Raw genomic sequence first — 21,688 nt, 5'->3', positions numbered from 1 at the left:
CCAGCTTTGCTGGGTTTCTGTCCCACACGCTTCCTGTAAATAATGGGGCCATTGACCGACCTTACTCACCATGTGTCTGGCTGCTCGAAAACTAGAACAAATATTTCTCTATAATTTAACCCTGCAGATGGGTTATATCTCAAATACCTGACCAAACTCTAGCATTTTCACATTGGCAAATTGTCCCAGTTCTTGGACCCGGCACACAATCCAGCTTTTTCTTTTATTCTTTCATGGGATGTGGGTGTCACTGGCTAAGCCAGCATTTATTGCCCATCCCTAATTGCCCTTGAGAAGGTGGTGGTGAGCTGCCTTCTTGAACTGCTGCAGTCCATGTGGTGTAGGGACACCCACAGTGCTGTTAGGGAGAGAATTCCAGGATTTTGACCCAGCGACAACGAGGGAACAGCGAGATAGTTCTAAACCTGCAATGCTGCTAATCTGGTTCCAAAACACTCTGGTAAACATTGATCTTCTGGTTGATGTCACAGGTTCCACAGAATCCATCACATGGAGAAGAGACACTTTTGGGTGAAAATTCTATCACAGACAGACCAATGTCAAACCTGGAAAAAGTTCATTTCATTATTGGTAATGCCATTGCCAGACCCAACATCAGGTAATTGGCCAGAAATTCCCACCTGAGCTGTAACTAATGTATTTTTCTTCCTTTCCAATGTAATTTGCAACATCAAAGTAGCTACAAACACTGACAGAATTTCTAGCAAGATGCAATAGCTGGATGTAACAGGAGATTTATTATTGAGGATTAACTCAGGGTTCCTTTTGTGTATATAAAGGCGGTTAATTCCAGCCTTTACCATTTTTGATCACATGGTATGCAGCCAATGAAACAGAAGGAGGAATACTCCCCATGATCAAGAGAACCGCGGTTGGGAAAGAGACAAAGTGCTGAAATGATGCTGGGGAGCCCAGGACAGATTAAACTTAGTAGAGGTATTACAGAGTGAATGAAGGCAGAGACAGGATGCCTGGCTGCAAAGAGGCAACAAGAGGCGGGGAGTGGAAGGCATGGGCAGTGGGGGGGCACACTTCATGGGTCTGATGACCAATACCCTCCCTAGAAGTGCCAAGTTCAGCACCTTGGGCAGAGGTGACAGAGCCACACAGGAGCAGTCAGTACTCAGCATGCTTGACTCACATATGGGTTCACAGTGCACAGCCCAAGCTGATATAGGGCTCCTCAAAACCTAGTAGACTGTCTGGGCAGCCAAGCCCTGAGGCTTACTCTGTGCACAAGGGAGTCACAAGAGGCAGCTGGTTAGATATGTAGCATTAAATGGGGGCTGCACCATGGCAACTCAAACTAGCATCAATCGGATGCCAACCAGTGAATAGGCACTGTGCTGAGAATCCGCTTGTCATTACTTACAATAAGAGCACAGCATAAAATGGCAGAAAAACTGAGCTTTGAGATGTGGGAGAAAGTGACCTGGGCACAGTTACTGTGCAGCTGTGGCTTGTCCTTTTAAGCAATGTTGTGACTGCGGCACTACCTTCACTATCTTCCGCTGCCAATGGCTTCACCCACCTGTACAGCGAGGCTTTCTTGCACACTGAAATTAAAGAACACTCAGGAAACTGTGGAGATGCTATACTGTGAGGCCATTCCTGATCAGTTCAGATGCCCAAAGCTCCACTGTAAGATCCCAGTGGCACATGTGGTAAAGCATTTTAGTTGTACCAGTGGTTGGCACAAGGACGTCCTGTGTCCCAATTCCCTCTGTCCCTTCACTCATACAGCTTCATGTAAATTAGTGTTGTGGAGTACCCTTTCCTCGATGCCATTTTGTAGGTGGAATTTAATGCCTCCCTCACCCCCTGGAGGTAGGTTTTGGGAAGGCACTGAAAGCTACCTCCATGCGCTTGCCTCTAATCCTCCTTCCCCCACGGCCCCCTCCCAACCTCACTCATCTTTGGCCTTTGGTTCCTCATTGATCCTGGACCTCTGATGAGTGCATTGCTGGCAGCTGCCACCGCTCCCAGTGATGCTGCCTGCAATGGAGAGCTGCCAACCTCTGACTGACCCGCAGCTCCCTGGGGGTGGGATTTCTGCTCCCGGCATCCTTAATCCCAGGTATGGTCCGATGGCAACCACTCAGTATGGCGGGCCTTCCCCAGTGGAAGGCTCTCCAGCCAGTAGGCGAGACCCCCATGTCGCCTGGATTAAATTCTGCCCACTACCTTATAATGAGGAATCTTTTGCTGTCAAAAGCTGTGTCAAAGGGAGGCTTCCTCATGACTCAGTCCCCAGGCACCAGGGATTGGCTCACCTCCGCACTAGTTTCTAGAGTGTTCTAGTAGGGGTAATTTTAGCCTAATCCATCCCTTGGGAAATCCGGCTTTACATCTTGCCTGATTTAACTCTTCATTCAGGCCAGAGGACAGTAATAATGGGTGGATGTGAAACCACTGTTCCATTTGATCCTGTGGATTCCCCGCCTGGGTGACCATAGCTGAACTCAGTACTGCAGTCTAGTCCGGCTGGAGCACATTACTGTTCCAGCATGAAATCCTCCCATTTGCACCCAACTGATTTGAAGTATTAAGTAATATTAATTGTTTTATTGATAGCTACTCCACAGTAACTGGGCAAATCAGACCAAGATATTTGAAGCCCTCCCTGAAGTGGACAAGAGCAGTGGACACAAAGGCCTCACTCCTGCTCAGGCCCAGGATACCAGTCGCTGCATATTGAACTACCTTCATCAACAGCTGGATAGTTCCAGTTATAGGTTGAAGTCCTGAAATAAAAACAGAAAATGCTGGAAACATTCAGCAGGTCAGGCAGCATCTGAGGAGAGAGGAAAACAGAGTTAATGTGTCAGGTGGATGACCTTTCATCAGAACTGTAGAAACCCTGGTCTGATCCCTAAATTAACCTTCCTACCTTCCGTCAGTGTCATGTTAATTATATTGCGCAGATATAGAGGTGAAGGGCATTGTTTAACTAAGTACTTAGAGCTCATTAGCATAATGGTTAGTGGCCCTGTCTGTCATGCTGACTGGGGATCAGTTCCTTGACTGGGAGCATTTGCTGTCTAAGTGATTATTGATGGAAGCAGTCAATCTGTTTTGGGGCTGGAATGCATTATCAGCCCCAAAATGATAAGTTAATTTAAGTTGGTAAGGTTCTTTTCATTTTTTTCTCTTTCATTACAGAGCCCCTTAGGGGCTATTATTTGGTTTACTTTGACTTTTCTCAAATTGGTTATTTGGTTAATCTGTTTAATCAGTTTTCAAAAGAGTATAAAGACAGACTGCCCCTTTAAGGGTCTGTTAATATGTTTAATTAGTTAATTTGTTACTTAGTCTATTTTACTGATTATACTCAAAAGAGTATAAAGAGGGACGCTGAGACACTGGATTAGGTTGGAGTGCATTGTTAGCCCCTAAAGTGACATTTTCATTTAGTTTGTTAAGTTTCCTTTAAACCTTTATCCTTTTGTTCCAGTGCCCCTTTAAGGGGCTGTTTTCAATGTTAATTAGTTTATTTTATTGATTTGTTTTGTGTGTTTTAAAAGAGACACTGGATTGGAAGGTAGGAAGCAGGTATTCTGTAATGCTACATTCAGTAAATAAACCTATTATCAAGAAAAGTATTAATGTCTAGTTTCATACTTCACCAACTGACTTGGGATTGATGTAAATCCACTTGTTTATGCTCTACAGCCTTGCCCTCTCTCTATACTTACCCCTGCAATCCCAATGAATTTAGTCTCTGTCCTTTCTTCCTGTGAAATGGGTGCTCCTTTAAGATTAAAGATCAGAAGCTGTAACCTTGCTAAATCCTCTAACACCTAGATCACTCTCAACTTCACCTGTAACTATGTCAGTACTGTTCATATTACATACATTGTCCAATATTTCACTTACCCATATTTAATTTAATCCAATTACAGATTTTATCGATAGGCTCCCAATGTCATCTGGGAATCTGATCAATTTACACTGAACTCAAGTCATTGATGTGCATTAGAAACAAGTGGGATCCATTCACTTCACTCTTCACCCCTGACCCATTGCAACAACAGCATCTATTACTCTCTACCCTTCAGCCAATCTCTTATCTGTTTGCTGTTTTCCCTTACGCTCCTGCTGTTCTAAGTGTATGTAGCAGCATTATGTATACAGCTTTGTCAAAAGCTTTCTGGAAGTCTGAGTATACAATCATAAGCTTTTGACAATTGACTTCAAATATTGCATCCTCAAGGGGATTGCCCAGGCAGGATCTTTGCCTTTCTGTCAGTTGCTATTTGCTAAATTGTTCACATGCTGGCAATCCTCACGGGTGGAGTTTTACAGACCTGACGTGGCGGGGGCGGGGCTGGAAAATACGACGAGCCATTCAAAACTCCATTGACTCTGGTGGGACCGGAGGATCCCGCCGGTGGAAGGGGCCATAAAATTCCGCCCCATGCTTGCTGCCAATAATCAATTGCAATTTTCTACTAATAATTTTTGATGTACGATTAATGCAGTTTTCTGGATTGTTTTGTCATCTTTTTGAGTATCGTTATCATGTTGGTTTGTTGCTAAGCTAGTGTGACCTCCCCAGCACTGGTCAATTCCCTAATGATGACCATCAACATTTACCCCTTGTCTCTCTCCATACCCTTGAATAAATGTCATCCATTCCTCGGTTTTGGTTGTTTGAAGCTACTTGAGCCTCTGTGGAATCTCCATTTCCTTCGTTCTAATGCTGTTAAACCTACTTGAATTATCTCGGTATATGGAGATCATGTTAGTAAGTACTTTCTCTTGTGAATGCATGAAGGAAGTAATCTATAAGATTGGCCAGAACCTTGTTAACATTGTTTAGGGGCCTCGGCTTTACTCCAACAACCTTCTTCTTGTTCAAGTGCTGCAAAGATTTCTTGTTGTTACCTTTAGCGTCAGCAGTTCTATAGATGTCTGCATTCCTTGTATCTCTGACCTGAGAATCATAGGATAATAGAATAGTTACAGCACAGAAGGAGGCCTTTTTTTCAGCCGTGTCCATGCCCACTCTTTGCTCAAGCTACTTGGTAAGTCCCACTCCCCTGCCTTTTCCCTGTAGCCCTGAAAATTTGTTGTCTCTTCAGATAATTACCCAATTCCCTTTAGAAAGCCACGATTGAATCTGCCTCCACCACATTCTCAGGCAGTGCATTCCAGATCCTAACCACATGCCAGGTTTTCAAAAAAAGTTTTCCCTCAAGTTGTCTCTGGTCCTTTTGCCAATTCCCTTATATCTGCGTCCTTTGGTTTTCAATCCTTCCACCAATGGAAACACATTCTCCGTATCTACTCTGTCCAGGCCCCTCATGATTTTGAACACTTCTATCAACTCTCCTCCCAACATTTTCTTCTCTAAGAACAGTCCCAGCTTTTCCAATCTATCTTCATAATGGAAGTCTCTTAGCTCCAGAACTATTCTCGTAAATATTTTCTGCACATTAAACACACTGCCCCAGCTGAAGCCAAACCAGTGGTTTACAGAGGTTCACAATAATTTCCATGCTTTTGTACTTTATATCCCTATTTATAAAGTCAAGATCCCAAATGTCTTATTAAATACTTTCTCAAGCAGCCTGCCTCCTTCAGTGATTTGTAAACATATACCCCCATGTCCCTCTGCTCCTGCACCCCTTTTAGAATTGTATCCTTTAATTTATACAGCCTCTCCTCATTCTTCCTATCTTTAAATTTCCTGCATTAAATTTCATCTGCCCCCATTTACCAGCTCTGATATACCTCAGCTGCTCGACATGTCTTCTTCCTGGAGGAACAGTAGGAGAACTGCCGCTGAATTCCAGATCCAACATGCTGAACTGTTTTTACAATCGTTACAGTGCTCCTCTTGCTTTCTCTCAACAGGAGTTTATCTTTCTTTCTTATCTCACGTTGAGTTGTTTTGTTTATCCGAATTGGATGACAGCATCAGAGCTCTAGAACCAAGCCCTACCCCTAGGTTACTACACAATGCCGATGCGTCATTGGGTGGGGTCTTTGCTGCACGGTCTAAGTGTGGTGGCAGGCAGGAAAAGTGGCTCATTTCCTGCCAGCTGCAATGGTGGGTTTTTGCGCCCAATCATAGGCTTCTCGCTTCATTGGATATGCGTCAACAGGAAACACGTTGTATCGCAGGCGGGTGGCCTGTGATTCGCCCGCCCCTGTGTGACCTAAGCGGATCCTTGTGGATGCCATATGTAATCACACCTGGGCACAGCTTTCTCGATGTCTGCAGCCCAGGGCTGAGAGAGCCCCAAAAGAGAAGAAGACTCCAGCTCCCAAATTTAGTGCTCCCAAATTTAGTGATGCGTCACTGGATCACCTGGATGCCATTGAGGTGCTTTACCCCAGTGGCAGAAGGAGGTCCAAAAAGCACTCAACTGCGGCTCGGGGGGAGGTGGTCAGACCTGTGAGCATCAACTCAGCCCAGAAGAGATCAGCATCCAGTGCAGGAAGCGGATGAATGATCTCATCCATGCCGCCAGGGTAAGTCAACCATCTCATCACTCTCAACTCTCACACTCACAAGCCCATCAAACAGTCACAGGATGATTCTCCAGAGGGATCTCTCACTGTCAGCTCAAGGGACATTGCTGTTCATTCTCTCACACACACCTTGACATTTCCATCTGGGCTCACATCCTGTGCAGCGCACGTACCCATCACATGCACGGCTCCACTCAGCACCCACACAAGGCAGGCATCCTTCTCGTTGTGCTCACACTCCCTCCATCTGTCTTTATGCAGGACAAGCTCACCCACAATAAGAGGGAGAGGTCCCAGACCGGTGATGGGATGCCTGAGCTCAAGGCCCTCACTCCCTGTTCAGCTGGCTGGGGAGGACCGGGATTGTGCCTGCAGCAAAGGTGAGGTTGGCGGCACAAATGCAAGTGAGGACACTGTGAGTGCATTGTGAAGTTTTAGAGTCTGCTGCCGTGCATTAATTATCTCTACACTCTTTCATATGCACAACAGCCAAACGCCCCAGGGACATCAGGAGCCAGCCCTTCATGTCCAGCCCTCATCTGCAGGAATGACATGCGTCTTCTGTTCACCCTCGGTCTTGCAAGCTGCCTAAGCTTGGTGGATCTGTGAGTTTCATCCTCTGGGTTTGGAGGGGGCCCTGCTGCCCCTTGCTCATCAGGGTGATGCGCCTCCTTTTGCTGAGCCTGGCGCCGACATCGCACTCTTCTCTGCCTTTCCTCTTGCCTGCGTGCGATGATGAAAGATACGTACACCATTCATCTTCCTCACGTTCTCCTCTCTGCTGGAACGTTGAAGAAAAACATGAGTGAGCATCAGCCTCATGTCACTGACCAGTGAGTGACTGGTTTCAAGGGTGAGGAATTTCCTCTCATTGGGCGGACGTGATGGGCGGGCCTGGGAATGGCCATGAGACTGACCACCACCTGCGTCGGACTCTGACCGCAATTTCACACTGGCTGGTCAATTAATGGCCAGCCAGTGTGAGACATGCACTGATAACCTCAGCGCTGTTGGTGTGTGGGGGAGAGGAGCGCGAGCGCTGAAATGTGCGCGGGTGCACTCAGTGAAAGCTCTCTGAAGGCATCGAGCTACCTCAGGGAGGTAAAGATTTTTAACATTAAAAAATAAAGATTTCAAAAATAAGGAAAACATGCCCCCTCATGTGACTCTGTCACATGAGCAGAGACATGTTAAAAATGAGTTTTAAAATTTTTAATTGTTTTTTAATCACTGTTTGAAACCTCATCCTGCCCGTGGATGAGGTTTTGCAAAAAACACAAAGGCCTATTCGCCTACCCACCAACCGTAAGGTTGGACTGGCAGGGAAAATCTCACTTTAATGAATTGGTTAAAGAGCTTAACCGCCCTCTTAAATGTCGGTTCTGACTCCCGCATGTGCCCACTGACCGAAATATCACGCAAATGTATGATGACGTCGGGACGCTCGCCTGCACACCGAGCTGAAAATCCTGCCCTTTAGTTTCAGTCGAGGCACCTCATTGAGACAGTCTGATATGGGAATAGAAATTGTGCTAATTTAGTCGCTATCAAATCTCCAGACAATTTATTCATACCAGATTTGAACATCTGAACTGCTCTCTCGGTGAGTCTGTTTGAAGAAGGATGGTATGGAGATGTTTTCACATGAACTATACCATTGAGGCTTGTAAATCGGTTAAATTCAGCACGTGTGAATACCGTTTCATTATCTGATACTAGCACTTCAGGTAATCCATTTATAGCGAAGCTTTGTCGTAGCTCGTCTATTGTCACTGAAGATGTGGGTGACCTTATTTTGTATACATTCATCCATTTTGAATGTGCATCTATGATAAGGAGAAACATTGTTCCCATAAAAGGTCCCACATAATCGATGTGTACACGTACCCATGGTCTTCCTGGTCATTCCCAGGGGTATAATGGGGCTGTTGCAGTAATATTTATACTTGTTGACACTGCATACAACTTCTCACTAGGTTTTCTATCTCCATCCATTCCCGGCCACTACATATAGCTACGTGCTATTGCCTTCATTTTGGAAATCCCGGGATGTGCACTGTGAAGCTCAATAACAATGGCTTCCATCCTTTGGGAGGAACAATCACTCGAGCTCCCCACAATAAAATACCTTCCTGGCTGGTTATTTCGTATTTTCACTGGAAATACGGTTTCATTTAATCTGATTCTTGTTTTTGACCAACCAGAAAGAACTTGATTTCTCACTTTGGATAAGACTGGGTCTCGGTTCGTCCAATCTTTAATTTGTTTGGCACACATCATGATTAGTCCAGGAAGTTTAATAACAAGACGTATTCCTGAGGAATTGGAACATCCTCATCTTTTACTTGCAAGGGTGAATAACTGAGTGCATCTGCATTTGCAATTTGACTTCCGGGTCTATGAGTAAAATTATATGCAAACACTGCCAAGATCAACACCCATCTTTGTACTCTTGCTGAGTCTATAGGAGGTATAACCTTGTCTTCACCAAATAGTCCTAATAATGGCTTGTGGTCCGTTATGATAGTAAAATGATGACCTTGCACATATTGATGAAACTTTTTAACACCGAAAATGATTACCAGGTCTTCTTTTTCAATTTGTGAGTACTTTTTCTCTGCAGTACAGAGTGTCCTCGACACATAACCTATAGGTTGTTTTGATCCATCATCCATTAGATGGGAAAGCACTGCACCCACTCCATAGGGTGATGTGTCACACGTTAATGTCAACTCTTTGGATCGAAATGTACTTGAAGTGTAGATGACTATAACAACTTTTTTACTTTTGCGAAAGCTTCTTCTTGAGGCGTTTCTCATGACCATCTCTGATTTTTCTTGAACAAACAATATAATGTTGCCAGTTTTGTTGATTAAATTAGACAAAAAGCGTCCATCGTAGTTAATCATCCCCAAAAATGATTTCAGTTTGTAGTATTCTTTGGTTCTGGAGCTTCTTTAATTGCTTTCAATTGGATGTAGGCCTTGTGAATCGACCTTGTGACCTAGGTAAGTTACCTCTTCTGCCTGGAATGTGCACTTTTCCTTTCTCAATCTCACTCCCACCTGCAAAAACATTACAGAACTTCCCCCAGGTTCATCAAATGTTCCTTTTCTGAGAGTCCAGTCATGACAACTTCATCCAAATAAACTACAACATGGGGTAATCCCTGTAGAAAACTTTCTTTAGAATATGGTGCGAACAGAAGATACGCCAAATGGTAAGCAGGTGTATTGATACAATACCTTATGTGTATTTATGGTGACAAACTCCCTAGATGCCTTCTCTAATTCCAATTGCTGACTCAAATCTAACTTCATGGAAGCCTTTCCACCTGCCAATTTAGTGCATAAACCTTCAATTTTAGGTATGGGGTATCTATCCAATTTTGCCACTTTATTGACTGTTAATTTATAGCCCCGTATATTCGAATGCTTCGATCAGGTTTGAAAACAGGTACAGTTGGTGCTGCCCACTCTGAAAACTGCACTGGTTGTATCATTCCCAGCTTTTCTAATCTATCCAGTTCGGCATCTATTTTATCCCGCATTGCATAAGATGCTGGTCTTGCCTTCCTGAATCTTGGTGTTGCCTCTGGATCTACATGAATTTTTGCTTGTAGCTCTTCAATTTTTCCAAGTTCTTCCTTGAAAACTGAGGCATATTTTTGTAGTAGCTGTGATAACCCATTAGTTCTCAGTTGGAAGATTTCCATCCATTCCAATTTAATTTCTTGCAGCCAGTTTCATCTGAGGAGACTAGGTCCCTCCCCTGCTACTACCATCAAGGGTAATCTCACTGTTTGAGCTCCGTAGTGTACTGTGACTTTTCATATGCCCTTGACTTGTATGTTTTCTCCTGTATAAGTCTTTAATTTTTCATCCGTTTCTTCTAAATTCAGCTTACGTTCTCCATGATTCAGGAATTTAAAAGTATGCTCACCGATCACTGTAGTGGCAGCACCGGTATCCATCTCCATTCTGATAGGCTTCTCATTCACTCTCTTGGGTACATAGGCTCCGTTCTTCTACCTTTAAATTATATAATGAATAGATATCAGCACCTATTACTTCAGGCTTTTCAAAGCTGTTTATCTCATTGGGTTTTTGCCTTTGTCTGATATTCTGCCTGCTTTCTATCTTTACAATTTCTCATGAGGTGTCCATATCGATGGTAGAAGAAACATTCAATCTTTTTAAATTGTGTTTCATTACAGGGCTATGTACTTCCACCTCTGTTACTATGATGCCATGCTTTTGCTGCTGAATTTCCCCTTTTAATTTGTCTGCTAGCGGTGGCTGCTTCCCGCTTCAGAACAAAGCTCTGCACTTGCGCGCTCTTTTTGGTTGAAGCTCCCTGACCAACATGGAGGGCGACGCCATTTTTCACTCCTCGAATGGCTCGCACTGCACCTTCCATTGCAAGAGCGATTGCCAATGCCTTCAGAAAATCTAGATTTGTTTCAGCCAACAAACTCCTCAGAATAGCACTTTTGTTTATACCGCACACCATCCAATCTCCAAGCACATCGTTGATTGAAGTACCGAAGTCGCAATATTCAGTTAATTGCTTCAGACTCACCACATAAAAAGTAACTGTCTCCCCTGCAGCTCTATTTCTTGAATTGAATTTAAAACCTTTGTATGGTCACTGACGGCTTGGGGTGGTAATGATTCCTTACCAGGTTCACTAAATCAACAAAACTTTGAGTCTGGGGCGCTGGTCGCCAACAGATTTCAAATTAACCCGTATGTCTTACTCCCATGCATGAACAGAAGGATCGAGTACCTATTCTCCTTCCTCGCAATGTTGTTTGCCTGGAAGAGGAACATGAGGGGTTCAACATAGCGAGACCCGTCATCCGAGGTTGGATCGAATGGCTCCGCTCTTCCAAATTGTGGCATCTCTTGAGGGAATTAATTTGACGCTTAGAAGGAAATTTGCTTTAACTTACAACTACTGTGTGAGGTACGACCCAATTTTCGGTTCTTCTGGTTTCCTTCGTTTTTCTCACTTTTTACCTCGTTTTTTCTGTGATTTTTTGTGCTTTTACTCTCGTTTGTTGGATCCAGTGCCCTTTGGTTTGTTGGGGCTAAAGGACCCAGGTTGCACGCTTTGTTTGGGGTGACCGAGTTGGTACAGAGACAGAGAACATCCGGAGGTCGTTGTTAGAATAAACACATGCTGTTTATTTACAAACTAAACTCCGCAGCTACGCTTGTGTGCTCACAACTCAAAACTCTGTCTTCACTCTTCAGTGACTAACTCAAGACTCTCCCACATAGAGGTAGCCCGCACTACTCTGCTACTGGACAATAAGATCATGTGACCTTACATTGCAATACTCACCTTAAAGGTATATTACATCTCAGATTACTACAGTGCACCAGCCAGTTTGCGCAATCTGCCACAGTTTTCTCAGGGTGGCGTCATTCTTGGTCGCTTCCCTGATCTCATCCAGTTTGGTTACAGCCACTGGTAAATTCTTTGTCAGCGTGTGAACCTGTGCTTCTGTTTCTTTATCCTCTTCCTCCGTGATGGGTGGTATGGACGTGACAGAGTGTCTGCAATGTACATTTCCTTGCCCATTTGTATTTAACTCTGACCTAGTACTTCTGCAGATGCATTAGTAATCTTTGGATTCTTGGTGGTGCACAGTTCAGGGGCTTTTTAAGTATAGCTTCCAAAGGCTTATGATCAGATTCAACCTCCACATCTTTGCCAGTGGAAGCATTCTAGGCCAAACACAATTGCTAGCATTTCTTTCTCTATTTGGGCATACCGCTGCTGTGTTTCAGTCATTGCCTTTGAAGCGTATGCCACTGGTGCCTCATTTTGCAAGAGGACAGCTCCCAGGCCAGTCTTTGAAATGTCCACTGAGATCTTGACCAGCTGACTGACATCGTAATACTTTAACACTGGGTCAGTGTTCTCTTCAGACTGATCAAAGCCTCCTGGTGACTTTGTTCCCAGTGCCATTCCACATCATTTTGTAGACGCTCTCTGAGAGGTGCTGTCAGGTCTGACATATTTGGAATGAATTTCCCAAGATAGGTCACCATTCCCAAAAACCTCTCCAAGTCTTTCTTGCATTCTAGGGCATGCTCACGACTGCTTCAATTTTACTCGGGTCCGGCTTCAGTCCCTCATTTGTTAGCACATGTCCCAAGTTCTTGATTTCACGAAGACCTATTTTGCACTTTTCCCTCTTCAACTTGAGGTTCCTTTCTCTTGCTCTGGCCAGCACCTGCCTCAGTCTGTGGTCGGGTTCTTCTTGTGAGGCTCCCCAGACCAGCACATTGTTGATATAGGTTTCCGCACCCTCTAACCCTTCAAACAGCTGCTTCGCTGTTCTGTGGAACACCTCCGGAGCTGAATTAATACCAAAAGGTAAGCATAAGAACCTGTATCGTTCGTATGGTGTGTTGAAGGTACAGAGATAGAAGCTGCGTTCATCCAGCTTGACCTGCCAGAGGCCTGAACTCATATCCAAGACTGAATAGTATTTGGCATCAGCTAGCTTACACCTGATCTCTTCTACTGTGAGCAGCTGGTAATGCTCTCTTTGTACTGCCTGGTTTAAGTCTCTGGGATCCAGACAGACTGGCAGATTCCCATCTGATTTTTCTACAATTACAATTTGTCAGTTTTTCAATTTTCTTGATGATGTGAAGTTTCTCCATTCTGTCTAACTCTGCTTTCAGTCGCTCTCTCGGCATTACTGGGATTTTCCAGGGCAGGTGTATTTTGGGTGTCACAGTTTCATCAATCTTGATGGTTTGTTCTTTTAAGCAGCCAATCCTCTGGAACTTTATACTCGCTCAAGATGTCATCAGTGGTGACAGTCATTATTCTCTTGATTAGCTTCAGATTTTCATAAGTTTTGATTCCAAGAATGGGTTTTGCATCAGTTTTCACCACCGCTATTACAGAGACTTGGTTGAAGGATGGACAGGATTGGCAGATAAACCTTCCAGGATTTAGATGTTTCAGGCAGGATAGAGAGGGATGTAGAAGAGGTGGGGGAGTTGCACTGCTGGTTAAGGGGAATATCACAGCTGTATGACAGGAGGACACCTCGGTGGGCTCTTGCAGCGAGGCAATATGGGTGGAGCGCCGGAATAGGAAGGGTGCAGTCACAATGTTGGGGGTTTACTATAGGCCTCCCAATTGCCGGTGGGAGATTGAGGAACAGTTATGTAGGCAGATTTTGGAAAGATGTAAAAGCAATAGGGTTGTTGTGGTGGGTGATTTTAACTTTCCCTAAATTGACTGAGAATCACTTCGTGCTAGGGGTTTGGATGGTGCAGAATTTGTAAGGTGCATCCAGGAGGGCTTCCTGAGACAATATGTAGATAGTCCAACTAGGGAAGGGGCAAAACTGGACCTGGTATTGGGGAATGAACCCGGCCAGGTGGTCGAAGTTTCAGTAGGGGAGCATTTCGGGAAAAGTGACCATAATTCAGTAAGTTTCAAGGTACTGGTGGATAAGGAAAACAGGAGTCCTCAGGTTAAGGTGCTTAATTGGGGGAAGGCTAATTATAACAATATTAGGCAGGAACAGAGGAATCTAGACTGGAGGCGGATGTTTGAGGGCAAATCAACAACTGACATTTGGGGGGCTTTCAAATGTCAGTTAATAAGAATTCAAGACCAGCATGTTCCTGCTAGGATGAAGGATAAGCATGGCAAGTTTTTCAGGAACCTTGGAAATTGAAGGATATTGTGAGATTAGTCAAAAAGAAAAGGGAAGCATTTGCAAGGACTAGAAGGCTAGGAACAGATGAAGCCCTTGGAGAATATAAAGAAAGTAGGAAGAAACTTAAGCAAGGAGTCAGGTAGGCTTAAAAGGGGTCATGAAAAGTTAGTGGCAACCAGGATTAAGGAAAATCCCAAGGCCTTTTATACATATGTAAAAAGCAAGAGAGTAGCCAGGGAAAGGGTAGGCCCACTCAGGGACAGAGGTGGGAATCTGTGTGTGGAGCCAGAAGAAATGGGAGAGATACTAAATGAGTACTCCTCATCAGTATTCACCAAAGAGAAGGACTTAGCAGTCGATTTGTCTAGGGAAGAGTGTGTAGATAGCCTGGATCATGTTGAGATCAAAAAAGAGGAGGTGTTAGGCGTCTTGAAGAATATTAACGTGGATAAGTCCCCAGGGCCAGATGGGATCTACCCCAGAGTACTGAGGGAGGCAAGGGAGGAGATTGCTGGGGCCTTGACAGAAATCTTTGTATCCTTACTGGCTACGGGTGAGGTCCCAGAGGACTGGAGAATGGCCAATGTTGTTCCATTGTTTAAGAAGGTTAGCAGGGATAATCCAGGAAATTACAGGCCGGTGAGCCTTACGTCAGTGGTAGGGAAATTATTAGAGAAGATTCTTCGTGACAGGATTTACTACCATTTGGAAGCAAATGGGCGTATTAGTGAGAGGCAGTATGGTTTTGTGAAGGGGAGGTAGTGTCTCACTAACTTGATCGAGTTTTTCGAGGAGGTGACAAAGATGATCGACGATGGAAGGGCAGTGGATGTTATATACATGGATTTCAGTAAGGCCTTTGACAAGGTCCCTCATGGCAGACTGGTACAGAAGGTAAAGTTGCACGGGATCAGAGGTGAGCTGGCAAGATGGATACAGAATTGGCTTGGTCATAGAAGACAGAGGGTAGCAGTGGAAGGATGCTTTTCTGAATGGAGAGCTGTGACTAATGGAGTTCCGCAGGGATCAGTGCTGGGACCTTTGCTGTTTGTAGTATACATAAATGATTTGGAGGAAAATGTAACTGGGATAATTAGTAAGTTTGCAGATGACACTAAGGTTGGAGGAGTTGCAGATAGTGAAGAGGATTGTCAAAGGATAGAACGGGATATAGATCGGCTGGAGACTTGGGCGGAGAAATGGCAGATGGAGTTTAATCTGGACAAATACGAGGTAATGCATTTTGGAAGGTCTAATACAGGCAGGAATTATACAGTAAATGGCAGAACCCTTAAGTGCATCGAAGGGCAGAGGGATCTGGGTGTACAGGTCCACAGGTCACTGAAAGTGGCAACGCAGGTGGATAAGGTAGTCAGGAAGGCATATGGCATGCTTGCCTTCATTGGCAGGGGTATTGAGCAATAAAGCTGGGAAGTTATGCTGCAGCTGTATAGAACCTTGGTTAGGCCACACTTGGAATATTGCGTGCAATTCTGGTCGCCACATGAGCAGAAGGATATGGAGGCATTGGAGAGGGTGCAGAGGAGGTTTACCAGGATGCTGCTTGGTCTGGAGGTTATTAGCTATGAGGAAAGGCTGGAGAAACTCGGATTGTTCTCACTAGAGCGACGGAGATTGAGGGGCGACTTGATAGAAGTTTACAAAATTATGAGTGGCATGGACAGAGTAGATAGTCAGAAGCTTTTTCCCAGGGTGGAAGAGTCAATTACTAGGGAACATAGATTTAAGGTGAGAGGAGAAAACTATAGAGGAGATGTGCGGGGCAAGTTTTTTTAAGCAGAGGGTAGTGAGTGTCTGGAATTCGCTGCCAGAGGAGGTGGTGGAAGCAGGTACGATAGTGGTGTTTAAGAGGCAGCTTGACAAATACATGAATAGGATGGGAATAGAGGGGTACGGACCCCGGAAGTGCAAAATGTTTTAGTTGACGGGCAATTTGATCGGCGCAGGCTTGGAGAGCCGAAGGGCATGTTCCTGTGCTGTACTTTTCTTTGTTCTTTGTTCTTTGTTTTGAATGGAAGTGCTTGAGACTGTTTTTTTGTAGTTCACTTTAAGTGTGCATTTGCCTTCTACTGCAATTTTTTCACTTTTGTTGTAGTTAGCTGTTTTTCTTTGCTTATCTTACGATACAGGTTTATGGGAATGACATTTGCTTGTGTCAAGCTTGAAATTAACCATCATGTTGGTAATTTTTAAATCAACCTTCCATTCGTCTTCTGTGGAATTTGTTGTTACTGCACCAACAAAAAGTTCCTTTTCAGTGTCTGTGTCAATCGTGTGCACTTTCTTCAATTTACACATCTTAGCAAAGTGATTTAGTTTATCACAGTTCTTACACTGCTTTCCATAGGCTGGACAACTGCGTGGTAAATGCTCTGTTTCTTCATCAGCTGCATTTTAATGTTTTAATAGCTGTTTTGTTCTTTTTATATTCAGACTGTCAATTTGTTCTTTCCCGGGGCTGTTTCTGATTAACTGCATCTAACTGCTTGACCGTGTGCGGCTTATCATCTTCCGTCATCTGTTTAATCTGGCATCTCATTGTCTCTGCCGCTCTGCAGATATTTATTGCTTTCTCCAGCGTGAGATCAACTTCTCTCAAAAGCCGTTCTCTCAAAGTGTCATTTGCGATCCCACAAATTATTCTATCTGGGATGAGTGATTCCTCAAGCTCTCCAAATTCACACAATTTAGCTTGTTTTCTCAGCTCAGTTATGTACTGACCAATGTTGTCACTGCCTTGCGTGCAGGTAAAAAAATCGATATCTTTCATACATGATGTTTTTCTTAGGGCTGCAGTAGACTTCGAATTTTCCCATTATTTATTTCAAGTCATTTCGTTTCTCATCACTTTCAAACGTGAATGTGTTATAGATTTCTGGGGCTGCTTCCCTGCTACGTGAAGAAGGATGGGAGACTGTACCCGAGGGTCTTTTTCAATCACTGCCCGTCACTGCGAGGCACAGCTCGAATCGCTGCCAGAAACTCCTCCAGTTTTCAGCAAGATCGCCCTCCAAACTGAACCCTGTTGGTGGTTTCAGAACCTGCATTGTTGTGTTTAGTTTACTCCTGACACCATGTCTCATTTTTTTGTTTCAATGATGCAAAGTTAACTGAGCTAACTTTGTTGATAACACATTTTACTAACATGAATATATATCTGCAGTAACTGAATTCTATCAAGATAGGCTCCAACATGTGCTACCTGACCTTCAACCCCCAGGTCAGGTGACTCCATATCTAGTACAGAGTCCCATATAGTATCTAATACTGGAGCCCACTACCACAATCAGCTATTATCATGACACTCCCCACCAGAGTGTTTTCATAACTTCATTTTCTACTGCTTCATAAATTCAGGTTGCAAAATGAGGTTTTACTATCAGACCAGCTTCGACCCTCCCTGTGTGATTATGAAAATCCCTCCCATTATCCTGGAGGAGCATCAGGTACAGGTTTCCCTCCCTCCAATAACGCTCAGTCCTCCCCTTGTAATCCTTGGTGCAATTGTCATTGTGGTGGACACCCCTATCTTACCCCCTGGTGGATGTGCCTATGCCCCATGTGGACCTTACCCCTCCCCGTCTTGAGGCCTATTGCACCGTGACATATAGAGACCCCTGCCATCAGACCATCGAGTGCCTGCCCTCACACTATCTGTTCCCAATCTATAGGCTGCAGATGCCTCCCCTAACTCTGACTATGCAACCTGCAGCCCAGTATTATGCCTGAAACCAGCCCCCCTGGACTGAGATGTGTGAGGTGGTGACCAGGCCATGCGCACCATGCTGGGCATGACTGACATGCCCTCTCCCTTAATTTGAACTGGGACAAGAACAGCTCTTTGCAAGCTCAGCAAGGTAAGCTGAAGCACTTCTTTACTTCCCATTTTGGCACTGGGGACATTTCCATCCCCACCCCACCCAATCATGTGTCTGAGTGCACCCTTCTCCAGTTTTTACAACCCCCCCAAGCCAAGCCTTTGCCCTCCAGCCCATTTTAAACTCACCCCCCTGCCCCTTACCGTTACCGCTGGTACGTAGAGTCTTGGCTCTGAAAGCACCCTGAGATTGTTGTGCTCTTGCCTGTGCAGCCTTGGCACGGAGTCAGAGGGGCTGAGAGGGATGCGTGAGGTGAGGTAGGCGAATAGGCCTTGAAATCACGAATGAAGTGCAGTTCGCCAGAAGCAGGTCGTGAATCACACCGGTCTATTTTGACACGGGAGTGGCCTTTTGATCCAGCATGGGGGTGTGATTCTGGCGAGCTGCCTTCATAATGAGCATTCATGATGTTCAAATGAATGCAAATGCCATTCCCGACATGGCGTGACCGGAAACGTGCGTCGCTATTAAAGCCTGCAGTGGACAACCATGACGTGTTTTTATGACGATGTGAAACTGATGTTTGCGCTCCCGCAATATTCCCCCTGTTGCCCCTCCCCCCCCAATCCTGTGCCTGGCATTATGCCCACTACGGGTGGGAACAGAAAATCCCACCCATTGCATTACCAGTGAACTGAAGGAGCATTGGATGTATCTCTGTCAATAAGCTGACCCTCCTGACTGTTTCCTTGTTCTTGTTGCAGGGATGAGATTTACTGTCAGATCTGTAAGCAGTTGTCCAAGTGTTACAACAAGAATGTTTATGCCAGAGGGTGGATTCTAATGTCTCTCTGTGTCGGCTGCTTTCCACCTACAGATGAGTTTATAAAGGTTAGTCTCTTTGTGTTCCCCTTACACGGCCAGCTTTGTCCCATTTTCGCTCTCTGCGTTTAGCTTTATGTGGATCCCCTTGCTTCATTCTGAAAAATGAATGAAAGTCACCATAGTCCCAGAGGACCATACGTTGCTCTCTCGTTAGAGAGAGACAACTGGCGGTGAGTTTAACCTGAGGGTCACCACACCTCTGGTGTGAGATAAGGTTGAGAAGGTGGGGCGTTCATGGTGACCTCAGCCGGTCTGGGAATCGAATCTGTGCTGTTGGCCTCACTCTGCATCACAAACCAGCCGTCCAGCCAGCTAAGCTAACTAGGCCAGTTCAGCAGCTCCCCCATTCTCCACATTGTGCAGGTGATTCGTTTGAAAATTCATTGAAGATAGTAACTGAAAGTGGAATTGCTGTTTGCTAACACTGTGGCAGTCATTTTCTCTCTGTGAAATGTGCTTTGTTTGCTGACAGTCCCATTTGTGAATTGGTTGATTGGCCTTTGGTGGTTTTACTTGATCCTGTAGGTTGAATGAGTGGAGTTGTTCATGTTGACAATATGTCAGGCTGGCATGTGTACCACATTAAACCAGCTTGTAAAGAGAGGCAGCTAGCAGCTTGTTGGGCCACTTTCCAGCTTGGATACCAGTCAAAGATTGAAGCTGCAGGGATTGTGTTTGATCTCAATTGACCCTTCTTCACAATCGTCCTGTCAGACAAACCAGGAGCAGCATGAAGCCCAGTTTGAAATGTTGCTGCTTTGAGATGCCAACCCAAACTGGAACGGAGGGGTTGGCATTTTCCTGGCAAGTTGTACTTTCCATGTTCATTGGGCCTGGCACAGATCCACACTAATTACAAATACCAAGGCCAGACCCCCCCACCCCCTCCTTCTCCCTGATAGGTTGGTATTACCAAAGGTCCCTCTGATCTTGTCTCTCTGTAGATTCTCTCCTGGGAATTTCAGATTCCCAGGACCCAGTGTGGGGCCTGAGGATTCAGACCCACCACTGCAGGCAAGATGCCAACCATTCTCACAACCATGTGAGACGTACACCTGAATTTCTGACTTGAACTGGACAAGGCAGAGCCAGGGGCGAAGTACAATTACCTCTAATAATCTTATCTTGTGGTTTGAATCCTTGGGCATCAACAATCAAAAACAACACCACCAACAACTTGCATTTATAAAAAGGATATGGAGGCACTGGAGAGGGCGCAGAGAAGATTTACAAGGATGATACCAGAAATGCATGGGTATACATATCAGGAAAGGATTCACAGGCTGCCTTGAAAATGGAGACTTAGGTGTGACTTAATAGAGGTCCTTAAAATTATGAAAGATTTTTGATAGGATGGATACAGATAGAATGTTTCCTGTTGTGGGAAGAGCATAGCTAGAGGCCATCAATATGAGATAGTCACCAAGAAATCCAATAGGGAATTCAGAAGAAACTTCTTCACCCAAAGAGTGGTAAGAATGTGGAACTCACTACCAGGAGTGGTTGAAGCAAATAGTATAGATGTATTTAAGGGAAAACTGGACAAACATATGAGGGAGAAGGGAATAGATGGTTACAATGGTAGATTTAAATGAGGAAAGATGGAAGGAGGCGCGAGTGGAGCATAAACACTATGGACTGATTGGGCTGAATGGCCTGTTTCTGTGCCGTATATCCAATGTAATCCTATGTAGCAAAACACCACAAGGCACACAAGAGTAATTGTCAAACAAAATCTTAAAATGAGCTACATAGAGCTATTAGGACAGGTGAGAGATAGGTTTTAAGGAATATCTCAAAGGAGAAAAGATGTGTAGAGTTTTAGGGAGGGAATGCCAGAGCTAAGGGTCTTGCCAGATAGAAGGCACAGCTGCCTAGGGTGGCGCGCAGAAAACTGAGGATGCACAAGAGGACAAAATTGAAGGATTGCAGAGATCCCCATGGTGAGCTTAGGCATTGAGTATTGTGGAGGGTCATATGATAACATGAGGCTGGGAGATGCAAGCATTGCACTTAGACTGAGTCCTATTTGACCAGAATCTATAGAATCAGTTTGTCACTCCTACTGGACAATTACAAGCTGAATCCTCTGGTTCCATTCACACTATAACTGTAATGTCAGTATGAAATCATAGAAGCATTCAATACAGAAGGAAGCCATTTGGTCCATTGTGCCTGGGCCAGGTATTTAATTAGTTCTACATCCCTGCTCTTTCACGTAGTTCTCAAATTATTTCCTCCAAATATTTACCTAGAAACCAATTGTGAAAGTTACTGTTGAATCTGTTTCCACCACCCTCCAGGCAATGTATCCAGGATGCAACATTAAGTGACCTTGCTAGTAGTGTCGCCATCCCATAAATAAATTTTTACAATCTCACTGTTGACAAAAAAAAAGTTATTCCCATACCCCCCTCTTTGATTCTTTTGCCAATTGTCTTAAATCTGTGTCCTCTGGTTACTGACCCTCCTGCTAGTGGAAACAGTTTCACGTATTTGCTGCATCATTCATCACTTTGAACCCCTCTATGAAATCTCCCCTCACCCTTCTCTGCTCTAATGAGAACAATCCCAGCTTCTTTAATCTCTCCACATAACTGAAGCCCCTGGTCTCTGGTAGAGCTGCCAACTCTCCTGGAGTCTCCAGGAATTGAAAATCAATCTCCAGAACACTGCTGTGTGCAACCCTGGAGAAAAATCATCGGGACATTAAAAAAGATAACATTTTTAAAAAATCTGTACATTTCTCTTTACCAGATATAAA

The 21,688-nt window shown here is 44.5% G+C and overlaps 1 protein-coding gene across 1 annotated transcript in view; it reads left to right on the top strand.

Annotated features, from left to right (window-relative positions):
* Positions 1-525: 525 nt before the first annotated feature.
* The window catches only part of LOC144693638 (unconventional myosin-VIIa-like), a 103,534-nt gene continuing 82,371 nt past the window's right edge, over positions 526-21,688 (top strand). Inside the window, exons 1-2 of the mRNA XM_078563482.1 lie at positions 526-619; positions 18,804-18,930. Of these exons, the coding sequence (XP_078419608.1) occupies positions 558-619; positions 18,804-18,930 (189 nt within the window). The 5' untranslated portion in view covers positions 526-557. The remainder of the gene's footprint in view (positions 620-18,803; positions 18,931-21,688) is intronic.

The sequence above is a fragment of the Cetorhinus maximus genome, chromosome 19 (genome assembly GCF_964194155.1).
Source record: "Cetorhinus maximus chromosome 19, sCetMax3.hap1.1, whole genome shotgun sequence".
NCBI classification, from domain to species: Eukaryota; Metazoa; Chordata; class Chondrichthyes; order Lamniformes; family Cetorhinidae; genus Cetorhinus; species Cetorhinus maximus.
Note: the sequence above shows the minus strand (reverse complement) of the source record. Positions and strands in the feature narration are given on the sequence as shown.